Source organism: Bicyclus anynana, chromosome 7 (assembly GCF_947172395.1).
Source record: "Bicyclus anynana chromosome 7, ilBicAnyn1.1, whole genome shotgun sequence".
NCBI lineage: Eukaryota > Metazoa > Arthropoda > Insecta > Lepidoptera > Nymphalidae > Bicyclus > Bicyclus anynana.
Genome location: NC_069089.1, coordinates 8,055,779 through 8,070,815, shown reverse-complemented (window position 1 = coordinate 8,070,815; position 15,037 = coordinate 8,055,779). Strand labels below are relative to the sequence as shown.

Below are 15,037 nucleotides of genomic sequence, written 5' to 3'. Positions count from 1 at the left end.
AATCCAATTTAAACACAGGCTAAACAGATAGAGCGCACCGAACATGACGGTGTCGTAGCCGCTCCAAATACAAAATTCTGAAACGAAATACATTCGCGAGTCAGAACGACATTAAGGCCTAGTTCGGACTACTTTAGTATTTTAGTCGTAGTACGAACGATTTATGGGCGTTAAATCCATCGAAAAAAATTGTTCGTACTCATAACCTGCTATAAAACTGTTTCCTTCGTGTAATATTTTCGTTAAGTAATTTTTCGTAATCGTTTCGTTAAACCTATTCCGTGCCGTGAGCCGTGATAGCACAGTGGATACCTCTGCCTCCGATTTCGGAGAGTGTCGGTTCGAATCCGGTCCGGGACATGCACCTCCACTTTTTCAATTGTGTGCATTTTAAGAAATGTATATAGAACATGTATGTAGAAAAACAGATCAATGAAAATGACAACAGCACGAATAACGAAAACCTAAATATTTACAAATATTTCGTATCCTGACCGGGATTTAAAAGTACGGACCCATGACGGATCATGAACCAAAGCCGCATAAAATAACCATTACGTGGACTAATATTGACTAGTTTTCCTTAAGTTAAGGTATTTCCAAAAATAATTCACTCTGATAAATTATAAATTATTTATTGTACAAATAAGAAAATCAAAAATACAAATTTCAAATTAGCGTTTTAACCAGAATTGTAAATAATAATAATTTATTGAAGCGTGCAGTCTTCAGTCATCGTTAAGAAGTTGTGCCGGTGGGGTTACGGAGACAGCACTGTCCTCAGCTCGCCCCGGTAGAGTGATGGCTGGAAGCACGTAGTACCGCTGTGTTTCAGAATCCAGCTCAAATCTTGTACCTAGTACAGAAGTTTTTATAAAGTAAGTATGTAATGTACTAGCTCAACCAACGACATAATAATGTATCTACGATACTGTACGGTGATCACGGTCATTCGCACGGTTCACGGAACTGACAGAGGATTAGATGAAAACTTGCCAAATAGATGCTCCCCGCTTAGCATTGGGAACAACTTTTGTGAGATGTTTTCATGAAAAAGAAATTAAGTGTAGATACAATATGTCTCTGAGCTCGATCCGCAAAGATGAGCGGGAAAATGAGCAGGAAACTAGGATAATGAAAAATACTTTACGACCTATTAAATTTTTACCCCTCGGCGCAAAAAGAGGGGTGTTATAGCTTTGACGTGTCTGTCTATCAATCTGTCTATGGCACCATAGCTCCCGAACGGATGAAGCAATTTCAATTTAGTTTTTTTTTTTGTATGAAAGGTGACTTATGTGCGAGTGTTCTTGACATGTTTGATAAAAATTGGTTGAGCCGTTTAAGAGAATATTGATGACTTGATCGAGAGCGTCATTATTATATTTTCATGACCTTCTGAATATATTTTAAATCTTCAATTTTATGTTAGATATATATTAACGAGGTCCCAGAAAAATTGTCAATTTGTATTTTTTTAAATTCTTATAGTAACCTTCGAAAAACACTATTTAATTTGAAACTTCAAGGGTCTCTAGAGAAGGGTTGTCATGAATCCAAGTGTCTGGCAAATGGGAATATCATTTCTCATAAATCTTGCGTTTTATATTTACCTTGTATTTCTGAACCAGGAGGTGTCGTAGTTTTTGGAATGTTACACGGTCTACATGGTTTCTTTTCTCTCTCTTCGCCGTCAATAGCATATACCTTGGAAGTATGACATAAATAAACATAAAAGTTATAGAAAGCTTTATCTACCAAATGCAAAGTATTCTACAAATTGTAGACTACAATATTTGATGTATAAAGCTGGTGTAGGTTATTAAACTCGTATGGCACAGAAGAAAGTAGTTGAAGTTGTTTTTTATGTTCAATTCATGCTTCGTCTCATAGAGAAAAAAAGTGGCTTTACTAATTTTGGCACAGTTATTATACGGCAAAGGTATTATATAGTTGTATTGTGTGATCGAATCAGAAATGTGGAGATCCGTGTAGTTCGAAGAGCCGATGGATGTTGTTGGTGTCCCAAGGCGACCAAAATGGTGACCCCACACCAGGTGGACTGACGACATCAGGCGTGTCGCAGGGATTCGCTGGATGCAGGCGGCTCAGGATCGTGATGTTTAGAAGTCCTTACAAAAGGCCTATGTCTTGCAGTGGACGTCCATCGGCTGATATGATGATGATGATAGGCATTGTGTATGCTCTTCCACAAGATAATAATGAAATATTTTATATTTCGTAGTATAAAGTTTTTTGTATGTACTTTTCCATCTGAACCGACTCCTGTAATTCCTCGGGGCAACGGGCTGACAGTAACTTCTTTAGGGCCACGAGTTAACGTGTTACGTCCTGTTGTATGTGAGCCACCGCAGTATCTTCGACAAAAATAGGATCTGAAACGTATATTTTTTTATAATTACGTATCTACACACCTTATAGGTACTCGTAGTAAACGCGAGTCTTTACCCATTCAAATTAATTTTTAATCTATATTTAGAAAAAACTGTAACAAGTTCAATTCTGTATAATATATTTATATTTCTTATTTTTTGTCTGTCTGTCTGTCTGTCTATTCGTGTTTTTGTTGACCGGGGTCACGCTGAAACTACTGCATGAATTCACGTGAAACTTGGCACGATTTGAAACCATACTACGAAAAAGGTTAAAGGATACTTTTTGTCACGAAAAAATCAGAAGGGTGAAATAGGGTTGAAAGTGTGTATGGAAAGTCTTTCCTTATTTAAGTTACATTTTGTAAAAATTGTTATGTTTACAAAAAAAAAATATTAAAAATAATTCAATATTTTTCATAATTATACTCCAAAGAGGTGGAAGTTTTCATCGAGTTCTACGCAGACGAAGTCGTGAGCGTCCGTTATTCGCTAAATGGTAAAAAAATTACCTTGGATCTCTAGCGTGTGGTATTGGCTGTCCAGGATAACATAAGCCATGATCGCCATCTTCCTTTGGCTTTGTTGTATCTTCAGCGCCAATAGTGGGTGGGCGAGTAGATTGCTTGGTAAAAGCTGGTAAGGCTGGCAGGGTAGATTCTTCCAAATTCATATTAGCGGGAGATGAACAAGAAAGACATGCAGCGTCACGAAATAGTTTTCTAGAGATTGTAGCTGCTCGAGGTTCTCCGACTATTTCCTCCATTGCGCATATTTTATTTTGAATATAATTGAGATTTTTATTAATGTCATCACGCAATGCCACTACTTGTACCCAATCGGCTTTTTCATTAATTTCTCTGAATAGTTCGTCAATGATTTTCTGAAAAATTGCATTTGTATATTTAGTAATCCTCATAATATAATTATGGCTTTTCAGCAGTGGACATCCATTGATAACCATCCAGGAGATCCCCATGGATGGTCATCATCATTTTCAGCATTTAAATGATCTATAACTGGGCCCGACTTCTCTCCTCGTTGTAGATGTGGTCTGGAACTTAGAGATTTGATCAGATCTAGCTGAGCCGTTGTTTGTTTGTCTTAAACGTTATTCCAATGCGTGTTGGTGGGCATAGGGTGATAATGTTCTACTCTTAAATGATCACTATCAGATATTAATGATAATAACTGGAACCGATGGCTTAACGTACTCTTCCAGAGATGGAGACAAAGGCCAACTGCTCAATATTTCATAGCCCGATCCAGCCTGTAACCATGTGGCACGTCAATTATCTCTCTACAAATGTATGGGAATGACATTCACTATCGACAGATCACGTGAACAAGTTGTCGATCGGATCTGTCACTCCCATACATTTTGTTACACTACATTAGCTAAACGCCGAAAAAGTTAACCGTTCCAACCCACCATGAAAAAGCCAATTTAATAGCGCTTACTTGCCAAACAATCTCTTGATTATTGAATTTGTTATAAGAAGCTCCAATTCGCTTTTCAAAATCACCACGCACTGCATCAAATTGCTGTTGTGTAACAAGACCGTTTAATGCACCAAGTCCAGCTTTGTTTCTTAAAGCATCTGCTACTTCGTCACGATCAGATTTCATTTCACGTAGTACTTCAATGTCTTTCCACAACCTCTAAAAATTAAAATCCATAAAAGATGGGCGGCCGCAGTGGGTAATGACCCTTCTTTCTGCATATACGGTCGATAACCACAACTTAAAAATATTTGTGCGAGGAACAAGGCTATTTTCCAGGTGTTAATATGTTATAAACGTATTTTAATGTAATATATAAATGTACTTAGACTAAAATCAGCTATCTTATTACCCATAACACATACTACACTTACTTTGGGGATAGAAAGTGATGTGTGTATTATTTAAGTAACTTTCTGTAGCTATACGTTAAGATAATTGAACAAAATATTATGATATACGAGTAAGTACGGGCTAAGTGATGACGGGATGAGATCTGGCTAAATCAGAATCTGAAAAATAACATTTTTTATAAAGCATTTCTTACATTCGCAATATGTAGTTCTTCTATTTCTAACAATTGTATTACAATGTGTATAACTGGTATATAACTATAACTGGTAGAGACAAATATCGATAGAATTTAATTACTTGAACGTCTAAAGACAGCGCCACTTGCTTTTCTTGTAAATCTTTTTGCCTTAGTTCAGCAACGTCAAATTGAATTTGCAGATTAGTAAAATTTTCGTTGAGTTCAGCAACTCCTATGATGGATAGTTAACAAAATGTTAACACTTCTTATAAAAACTCTTTTGCAATATAAAAAGTAACGATATCAGCTTTTCTAGAAATACAATCTATACTTTACTTTATAAGGTAATCTACTGGACTCATAAGCTACTCATAGTAGCTCATGAGTCCAGTAGATTACCTTAAATTTCTTATTAAAGGTATCTTCGTACACATGTTTGAATCTACTGGACGGATCTTCATGAGGTGTTTACGTATTGGTTAGCTTGGAAAGCCTATCAGTTTTTTTTATGAGTCTGATTATAATGAAGTTATTTTACATCATTTTACAAGGATGATTAAATTCAAACTAAGTTGATATTTCATCAATATTTGTTAACAGGGTTGACAGGGATTAGCTAAGGTTTTTCGCACCTTGATCGATCAACACGATACTAGTCTATAATATAAAGTCAGTAAAAAAATTTTGGGAATGGAAAACTTCGCGATATCTTTTCGTCCGAAATTCCTTTGTGCCTAAAGACAAAAGTCTTCGAAAAGTGCGTGTTGCGATGACCCATGGTTCTAAGACTTGGTCGCTTTATGGGCTATGGGCTATGGGCTTTGTAACAAGGCTTAGAGTCACACAACGGGCGATGGAACAAGCTATGCTAGGAGTATCTTTGCGTGATCGAATTCGAAATGAGGAGATCCGCAGAAGAACTAAAGTCATTGACATAGCTCAACGTGTCGCGAAGCTGAAGTGGCAATGGGTGGGGCACATAGGTCGATGAGCCGATGGACGTTGGAGTCCCAAGGTGCTGGAATGGTGACCCCGCACTAGAAAACGCTGTGTTGGTCTTTATGTCGTCAGTCCACCACTAGGTGGACTGGCGACTACTGACGACTACGATAAAGCGAGTCGTAGGGATTCGCTGGATACAGGAGGCTCAGGATCGTGATGTTTAGAAGTCCTCACAAAAGGCTTATGTTTTGCAGTGGAGCCGATGGATCGGCTGATATGATGAATGAGAAAAATGGCAAAAAAACTGCGACACGCAGACTAAGTGGGGAGAGTTAAAGGCGTCTTGTTAACATAAAGCATGAGGTACCTGGTGTTTCTCCTGGAGGATTTGCTAAAGCTTCCGCCATAGCTTCCAATCCTGCTTCCAAGTCATGTTGCATTTGAGTTAACTGCTCTTGATAATTGGACATCTAAATAACAAATACGTGAAATCTCAGACCAATCACCTTCTATTGGACTTGTATCGCTTATTCACCAACAAAATTGTCTGTCGTGTTTTGAGGGGGACGCGGTAAACTCATACATTGAAAATATTTAACACCAATAAACATAGATATCCTGTGTTTGAATCGTTATACACATTATTGTAATTTTAACACAATGAAACATCGATTCTAAAGACGCAGTGTGTTTGAATACGTTTGATCGAGATTAAGGTTTTGACAGGGGTAATATCTGGCAAAGCATGTCCTATAGAAGGTAATTGGTCTGAGCGTGAAGTTGATAAGTTATTATATTGTTTGTAATACTCGTATATCAATTTCATGTAAAAATAACTTTTTGTTTTTATCTGACATGTACGCTACATTTATTCTCACGTGTAAGAGCGGGGGCACACGATGCGTTGCGGCGCCGCATCGCAAAGATTTCACCGTATCAGAAGGCACACGAGCGGTGCAGCGCCGTGACGTTGTTATTCGCAGCGGCGCCGTAGCAGTGTTGGAAAGTCTGTAAATCCTTATGAAGTTACGCATAAACAACTGAGCGGTGCCGCTCCGATGTCGCAACGCATTCACCCCTCCCCGCCTCGTTTTGGTAGTTGCAAGTCCAGTGCGGTACAGGAACGCATCGTGTGACATGCTACAGATATTTCAGATGAGTGATGACGCAGTGACACCGCAACGCATCGTGTGATGAAAAGGGAATCAACATTCTCACCTGTGACGACAAATTTGCATCAAGGTTATTCACTTTTCCAGTATATTCAGATACTAGTATCTCTAATTCATCCATGTGCGATTCTACATCTAATGCTGCGTCCAATTTCGCCTCTGATATCCAGAATATAAATAATTGATATTTTACGTCCGCTAAATTACTCAGAGGCACAATTATCCGCCCACTTTAATATACTCGCGTCATATTTAAGTGAGCGGATAATTGTGTCTCTGAGTATATAAACAAATAAGAATAATGTTAGGAGGTTAGATCATTCAATCAATCATTAAGTAAAGAATTGATTTTAATTTAATTTAATGTACCTAGTCCAAGAGAACATTTCATTGCATTGTCAGCCTTGTTAACAGCTATATTAGTTAAATTTCCCACGTATGTTATTAAGTCGTCATATAGTGTTTGCATTGCACCACTGTAATTTAGATTTTTATTATTAAACTTTATTATTTATCTATACTATTTATTCGTAATTTAACTACTTTAAGTCGCAGTTGCTTTCGCGTAATTTAACTTTGATCTAGTTCAGGGTTTTGTATGAATAATGTGTCTGGTCGCAATTTAACTGGGCAACCTATTTGCAATGTGTCACTGTGATACTGATGATGATGATGTGATCTATCATTTATTTCTTATCACTAATAAATAACAGTGTGGGTATATGTCTAATGCCGGATTTTGGACCACCAGGTAGACTAAGATTAATTAGAGCTTTTAAATAGCTGCAGGAACTAGTAGAACTATCCAACTATTCCACAGAGTTACATTTATGTCTGTTAGTAATTATTGAAAATGCACTTTATCTCACTCTAATTCAGCTTCGTTTATGTTTGTTATTGGTAAAGCATCGAGCATTGGTTTTCCAGTTTCAGTAAATTGCGGTTGTGATACATGTTCCTTAATTTCTCTTGTGGATTTTCCTACAGTTGACGGTTCACGGGCCGCATCAAATAATAATTCTGTTTCCGAATTATCATTCTTCAATTCTGCTTGAGCTTCTTGGACTAGGTGAGCCTGAGTTATTTTTTCTTCCGGTTGTACCATTTTAATACCCTTTGTTTTAGCTAAACTAGAAACCATATTTTCCATTAATTTCAAAGATTTTTCCAAGTTTTGAATACGAGCGGATAGTTGCAAGGCAGCCATTGAGTCAGTCACAGAAGAGGCTTGACGTAAACCATGCATTAGTCTGCCGTCTTCGCTTACGCCATATTTTCTTTGTATTTCTCTTACTATTTCTGCTAGTGCGTCAAATTCTTTTTGTGTCACGATATCTAGCTTTGCTTTGCCATCACGTAAGCTTCCTGAAATAAAAAAAAAACAAAACATTTAATATGACCCCTAGCACTAAAATAGATTAGATAAATATTTTTAACTTTTGTGTTATTACCTATCTTTTTTTCAGCTTCTTCAATGGGTACTCGTTCAACTATAATTAATGTTGTAAATGTTATTATGGTATTTACCGTATATTTTATCAAAAATAAATAAATGCCAAGATAAATTTTTAGGACATACCAACAAGAAGTTTCTCATATTGTACTTCTGTAAATTAAAATAGACGGTCAAAAACTCATAAGGCAAGAAGATTATTAGCACATATTACAAGTAGGTTACATATGAAAATAATACAATACCCATTGAGTCTAAAGAAGCCATAGGTGTGGGTGTTTTTTCCGCAACTTCACGAGAGTCAGCTCTCTATTGAAAACATGATATTTATTATTACGAGTATATAAGGTACTAATGATAATAATAAAAGAAATTGACTATTTCCCCTCTACCATAAGCTTGGCTCTGTAGTTGATCGTTAAAAAGGCTTATTAGACTAATATTAAAAAGCTGAAGAGTATGTTTGTTTGTTTGTTTGATTGAACGAGCTAATTTCAGGAACTACTGGTCCGATTTAAAAAATTCTATCAGTGTTAGATAGCCCATTTATCGAGGAAGGCTATAAGCTATATATTATCTTCGTATTCCTACGGGAACGGGAACCACGCGGGTGAAACCGCGCGGCGTCAGTTAGTGATGTTTATAAATGTGTTTCTTTGATAATCAAATGGTGATACCCCGTGCTTTCAACCGCGTAGTTCCCATATTTGTGGGAATACTTGGATAAAATATAGCCTAAAGTTCTGAAGATGAAGATTTCTATTGGTAAAAGAATTTGAAAATCGGTTCATTAGATCCACCACATAAAACCTCACAACTTTACCTCTTTATAATATTACAAATAGCATGTAATAATTGTTGCTTGCGATTTCTGTGATGTAGGATTCCGTTTTCGTATAAATTATAATATTTTATGAAAAATTATCGTTATTACGTAATTACGTAATTTGGTTGGGATTAACCGCCGTGGAAAGAAAGCACTTCAAGTTCATTGATGCCGGACAAAATAAATTTGGAAAAGTTTATTATATAATATCTAAAATAATAAAAAGGTAATACACTCAGCGGCAGAATTGGAGTAACACAAAAAAAGGCAGGATGAATCTATTTTTTTCGTACCACGGGCCGGTTACATTAGCTACAAATTTTTAACACATATGAAAACGGTTTTATATATTTTGACGGTCATATGACCGTATGATGTTTCGTACGTTTGTTGTAGTTTTTCATTCATACATGTCTATAGACTGCTTCGATGGTGATTTTCTGTTTTCGTAAATTTCAATTGAATCAAAACATTATATTAGGTACAACTTAAAGAGATTTTCGTTTTTTATTTCGCACATTGATAGATTAAAAGTTTCTTCCCTACCCCTGTAGCCAAATGTATAGCCAATACTCAATAACAAACATTAATTTAATTAATCTCCGTCACTCTCAAAATCTTTTTCACAAACTCAGAAAAATTTAACTGTTTCTCTGTGTTGCAAGTTAATGTCAAAATTTGTTAAATTATTCATTGTTGGTTCATGTTTATTTGTTTAAAAAAATAAAATTAACTATTTTACTCGTACAATCCCCTTTTTATTGTGTGCCGCTAATTCTGCCGTTACGTTTATTATTCTATCACTTACCAATAAGATTTAATATAAATGAAAAGAAAAAAAAATGACTTTAAAGCAATCTGATGCTCAGCACTGGATTAAAGCTGAAAATCAAACAAAAAAAGGAAAAAAAAGCAAATTCTATCTTGTCTACTATTTGCACCTGATGAACGACTCGTAATACTTGTTCTCTTTGCTGCTCGATATTCTCCAAAAGGTGATGATAATCCTGAGGGTAGAACTATAAGAAAGTTTAATTACGGTAAACATCTAAATTGTACATATACATTGCAAAATTTACATATTATATTAAGTAAATTTATCAATCATTACCGTCTTTCTAGTTTTTCCAGCCCTGGATTTATTTTCGGTAGATATGCTAGGCTTTGAAAAAGAAGATAATTCGGAAGTTCTAGTTGTATTTGTAGGAGATTTCAAAGATTTTTTTTCTAATGTTGTTTTATCTGAAGTAGACTTCGAAGACTGCACTGTTTTTTCTGTAATTGCTATTTCTGAGGATGTTTCATCCAAGCTATCACGTAACGATTTTTTAATTGGCGATTTGAGACCATCTGTTGTAGGTTTTTTTGATGTTTCATCTACTGTAAGGGATTTTGTTGTTTCTGCTAATACAGTTTTTGTTATGGCTGCAGTTGTTTTGACCGTATCTTTTGGTTTCGTTGATTTATCTGTAGCTGATACAGATTGTGATGTTTCATCCGTATCTTTTGATTTCATTATTTCTTGAGTATCTTTTAAATTTTTTGATTTATCTGTAGTTGTTTCCTCAGTTGTTGATTTTAAAGTTAAAGTTTCATCAGTGGTGTATTTAGACGATGTCTTTTCAGACTTTGATGATTTGTCTGTACTTGATTTACTAAATGTTTTATCTGATGTTAAAGGCTCAGTTGATGATTTTAAAGTTGAAGTTTCGTCAGTGGTGGATTTAGAAATTGTCTTTTCAGACTTGGATTTTTCTTCTTTAGCTTTCGAAGATATTAATTCACTTTTTGTACTAGTTTTCTTCTTTCTATCAACTTTTGCTTTTAATTTCACTTCTGTTATTGAAAGGCTAGATCGTCTAGGCGCAAGATTTGAGGCAAATTTTATGGCAACTTGACGTTCTAATAATCGTAGTTGCCTAGCAAGGAGGTATAGTATAGTTTGCATTAGCTTAAAGTTGACTGTATTTGCCTGAAAAGTTTAGTAAACGTGATTTTAAATATTTTTTATTACTATTGTCAGCCTATACATACACAGCTACTAAGTAAAAGTTAGAAACAGAGGATGATATAAATAATTTACCAACAATATCTATTGTTAAATTATTTGGAAATAATTGAATCTACCGACGAAGTGGATTATAGATCGTAATTACTATTATTTTTGGTATTAGTAATTTCCGGTTCAATCGTGAGGAAACAGTGGAGAATAGATAACTAACCGAAAACAAAATAAGTTGTTTGTCATTAATTTCTTAGTATCATTTTCAGACTTGTAGTAGTATAGTACCCATAACTTGTACTATGCACAGAAACACATTTTCAGATGTTAGCGACGTACGAACGACTAACCGTAGGTACTCAACGTCTTGACGACATAAAAATCGCGTACGAATTTTTCAATTATTTGACATATTAATAACTAGCGAACGTCCGCGAATTCGTCCTCGTGGAATTAAGTTTTTTACAAATCCCGCGGGAACCATAGATTTTTCCGGGATGAAAAGCCTATGTGTTAATCCAGAGTAAAGTCTATTTACATTTCAAATTACAGGCAAATTGCTTTAGTTGCCGCAGTGCAAAGGAGGAACAAACACACACACTTACACACAAACTTTCGCCTTTATAATATTAATGTGATAGTGTGATGCAATGGGCAACCACGGAGCAGCCGATTAACACTTTGGTTTATAATTGTACCTGACCAGATGACCGCTATTTTGGTTTAACTTAATCTGTAATTCTGTAACTGTAACTGATTCGATCGAGTATCGATTTTTTGTCATACCTATACATCAAAGGAAACATTTGTGATGTGTCTAAAAGTTTGTGCGCTTGCGGGAAAAAAAGCATGATTTTGATTTCCAAAATCTAGCAAGAGCAGATAGTTTCAGACTAACTATTAGCTGACTACTGTTAAATGCGCTGTACAGAGCCTTTTCGAGATTTTAAGCAATAGGTACAAAATTTAAACTCACATCTGGCTCTCCAAAACAAGTATCTATCATATCTCTCACACTCATTATACTGGAATCCGACATTGTTCTGACTTAATTATAAAATCAATTTAAATGTGATACCGCAGTAGTCAATGATCTTGTAATAGGAATAATCCGCTTGGATTGTTCATAGTCAAAATATTTCTCGTTGTTTGTTAAGAGAAAAATTGCTTTATAGATTTGTTGTATGACAGAAATGTCATTTAATTTTTTTTAATGATAATATTTTTTAATACACTATCATAGGTCTTACTTAGGTAGTTTAAACCGACTTCCAAAAACGAGAAGTGTGTATGTTCATCTGTGTGTATGCTTTATTTTGTTATTTACTGACCTTTGATGTCAATCTCTCAGTTCATTTCAAAGTATTTACAGGATTCATGATACAATTTAATAATTGTAATATAGGGATACTCAAAATAAAAATAAAATACATTAGACACTTATTGTTTATTTTATAATACATAATTATGTACAACATTTCGTTTTATTTTCACATCAATATAAATATAATATACATTATGCGTTGTGTATATTAGTCCTATTATCGTGATCATGAAAATCACGAATAATGTCTCCAAATGTCCACAGGACGAGGTGGTAACAAAGGTAAGATAAATTACGGTATTCTGATCTAACATTTACATCAATTAAAAAATAAGTAACTATTCAGACGTAATCGGTTCCATAAAATTATTAAATTTAACTACCTATTTAAATATGTTACTACTTATCTATGTATTAAGTGAGCTAATTATTAGGCACGAATCTGACAGTCAGTTGAGCGCGAAGTAATGCAGGCGGGCGCCTCGATAGGAGTCGGTGAGGTGACCGCCACCGTAGCCTCAGTGCCCACACTTTGACTAGACATTGTATGCGCTTCAGAGGACGTCTCTTTCATTTGTTCCTTTGGAAAGATAGCCGACTTAACATCATTTGCTTCTTTCCCCACAACATCATTTATTGACATTCTTTCTTTATTCTTATATTTTATGTTATCTTGTGTAACTAAAACTGCAAGTGGAGGCACGGGTGGTACATATGCGTGAGGTTCGTAATTGTCATCGACATAATCCTGTGGATTCCATGCTACAGTGGTTGTAGATGTAGTTGATGACGATTTTGTAGTAGTCGCTCGTAAAGTTACAGGTGTTGATGTACTGGTAGGAACCTTCTCTGTCAATACATTAACTGACATTGATGGAGGAACAGGAACAACAACAACTTTTCTATATTTGCTAGATCTAGTCTTTCGTCTTGATTGTAGTTTTGGCACATCGAGAAAAAATGGATCGAATATAAGATCCGACTCTTTGTAGTCATCATAATTAATTGCAACGATTGGCTTGACAGCGCTAACTACATTTCCAACGGTATAATTCAATTTTTTTCCATTGCTATCGCTTACAGATGCACTAGCCGTAACTATAACACGCGGTGGACTCTTAGGCTTAGTTGGTTTTCTTGTTTTTGTAGTAGGTGGAGCCACTGATCTTGCTGATAATGATGATTCGTCTTCTGGGATCACGTCATCACTTCTTTTACGATCATAATAGAAGGGATTAAATGGTAAATTTTGTTGTACAGGTAAGTGTGAATGGTGAGGTCGATTTTTTACAGGAGTTTCGATTTTTTCAGACGATTGCGCATTCGGGCCGGGACGTAAAATTTGATCACGTGGATCAATTGTAGTTGGCCGGAATGGTGTTGGTTGAGGGCGTTGAACAAAAGGCACTGGACGATTTGCAACAGGTCGTGGTGCTGTCCTAGAAGATTCATATTGGAAGTGATCAAATTGGTGAGGAGGGGCATGAGTAATGTAAACGCCATCAGCTGGACGAAAACTTTGTCGTTGAAAAGAGATAGCTTCTGATCCAGGCCCTCTGTGACGATAGATAAATTCTTGTGGAGATAAAAGAGAGGGATCTAAAGTCGTCGAAGGCGGTACAGAAGGAGTTAAGGAAGAATGGATCGGAGGTGATAAAGATGAAATAGACGGAGAAGGTGAAGAAATTAAATGTGTTATTGTAGTTGGTGGCGTCGTGTGTGGTGGCAACATAGTACTTGTATAAGGTGTTTTTGTTGTTGTAGGTGTTGTCGTAATTGTTTGAATAGTAGTGGTTGTCTGCGGATGTGAATAATCTTCTTCATAATCAGTGTTGTCTTCATCTATTGCGTCATCTTCATCTTCATATTCTGTAAAAAATGTATTAAGTTTAATAATTATAATTGAGTTTTAAAAAGATGGAGGTCTGTTGCTACAAAATATTATTATAGCTGTATTTGCTACAAAAGTTCCAATATCAAAATAAATACGGTACTTAATAATAGAGTACTTTGGCGTGGCACCGCCTTCAAACCGATTAGTACTCATAGGTACACAAAGGTTTTGACGGACTCCGTGGCGCAGTAATATGCGCGGTGGATATACAAGATGGGTTCGATCCCCGGCTGGGCCGATTGAGGTTTTCTTAGACCCACCACGCTGCTCGGGTTAACAGGCTTTATTTTGCGTACGTTTAACAGAATAAATAGTTTTGATAACTTACCCTCTAGATGTTGTATGTCTTGTTGTTTTGATGGCAACGGTGACGATTTATATGTCGACGTATTTTTATATTCATCTTTTTTATTTTCTTGTATCGGATCTTCGGTTGAGTCAATGGTATCTGTTGGTTGATTTATAACTTTTTCAGGTGTTGTTGGCGATTCGTTTATTACAGGGTCTGTAATAATTGTGGTACTTGGTTTATTTTTCAGGTGTGTTTGCTCTGTTGGTTTTGCTTGAGGTTTCGTTGGTTCAGGTTGTATGATTGGAGGCGTAGTGCTTCCATACAATTCTAAATTTAAACTATAGAACTTTTCAGATTTTGTACAATCTACTTCGTCTACTCTCTCGCATACTCTTGTCTCCTGAAAAGAAGATAATGCTTATTTTACTTGATTATACAATTGTTACTGTCGCTTGTACCAAAGAGTAGTTAAAAAAAATAGTGAAATATTTTTATTAGGGTTCTGCACCTCAAAATGAAATAACGGAACCCAAAATATCACTTTGCTGTCTGTTTCTTTGTCTGTAAAAAACCTTTATTTCAGTAATGCGTAACAGGTAAGTTGAAATTTAAATCGCATACTCAGGCTTACGGTCCCATGAAGTTGTGAAAAAATTCATAATTCTAACGTAAAAAAGATACGGCCGATGATTATTTACCAAAAA

At 35.7% G+C, this 15,037-nt stretch overlaps 2 protein-coding genes across 2 annotated transcripts in view; both read right to left on the bottom strand.

Annotated features, from left to right (window-relative positions):
- Window positions 1-619: 619 nt before the first annotated feature.
- Window positions 620-12,116, bottom strand: LOC112044539 (uncharacterized). The gene is made up of 15 exons (XM_052882646.1): window positions 11,800-12,116; window positions 9,933-10,793; window positions 8,241-8,304; window positions 8,122-8,148; window positions 7,994-8,032; window positions 7,412-7,907; window positions 6,912-7,018; window positions 6,589-6,701; window positions 5,738-5,840; window positions 4,548-4,660; window positions 3,855-4,055; window positions 2,906-3,276; window positions 2,267-2,396; window positions 1,614-1,707; window positions 620-856 (listed from the first exon to the last, which is right to left on the bottom strand). Exons 1-15 carry the CDS (start codon window positions 11,860-11,862, stop codon window positions 729-731), a joined length of 2,910 nt encoding a protein of 969 aa, XP_052738606.1. The 5' UTR covers window positions 11,863-12,116; the 3' UTR covers window positions 620-728.
- A 137-nt stretch (window positions 12,117-12,253) lies between these two features.
- The window catches only part of LOC112044396 (uncharacterized), a 90,850-nt gene continuing 88,066 nt past the window's right edge, over window positions 12,254-15,037 (bottom strand). Inside the window, exons 6-7 of the mRNA XM_024080268.2 lie at window positions 14,370-14,733; window positions 12,254-14,016 (exon numbers count right to left, since the gene is read on the bottom strand). Coding sequence (XP_023936036.2) covers window positions 12,578-14,016; window positions 14,370-14,733 — 1,803 coding nt within the window. The 3' untranslated portion in view covers window positions 12,254-12,577. The remainder of the gene's footprint in view (window positions 14,017-14,369; window positions 14,734-15,037) is intronic.

Bases quoted from the DNA above. Each gene is read 5' to 3' on its own strand.
- LOC112044539 (XM_052882646.1), bottom strand. From the start codon at position 11,862: ATGTCGGATTCCAGTATAATGAGTGTGAGAGATATGATAGATACTTGT. The intron at 5,841-6,588 runs GTGAGAATGTTG...TTTGTTATTTAG, and splicing joins ATGCAAATTTGTCGTCACAG to ATGTCCAATTATCAAGAGCA. The intron at 1,708-2,266 runs GTACATACAAAA...CATACTTCCAAG, and splicing joins GAGTCGGTTCAGATGGAAAA to GTATATGCTATTGACGGCGA.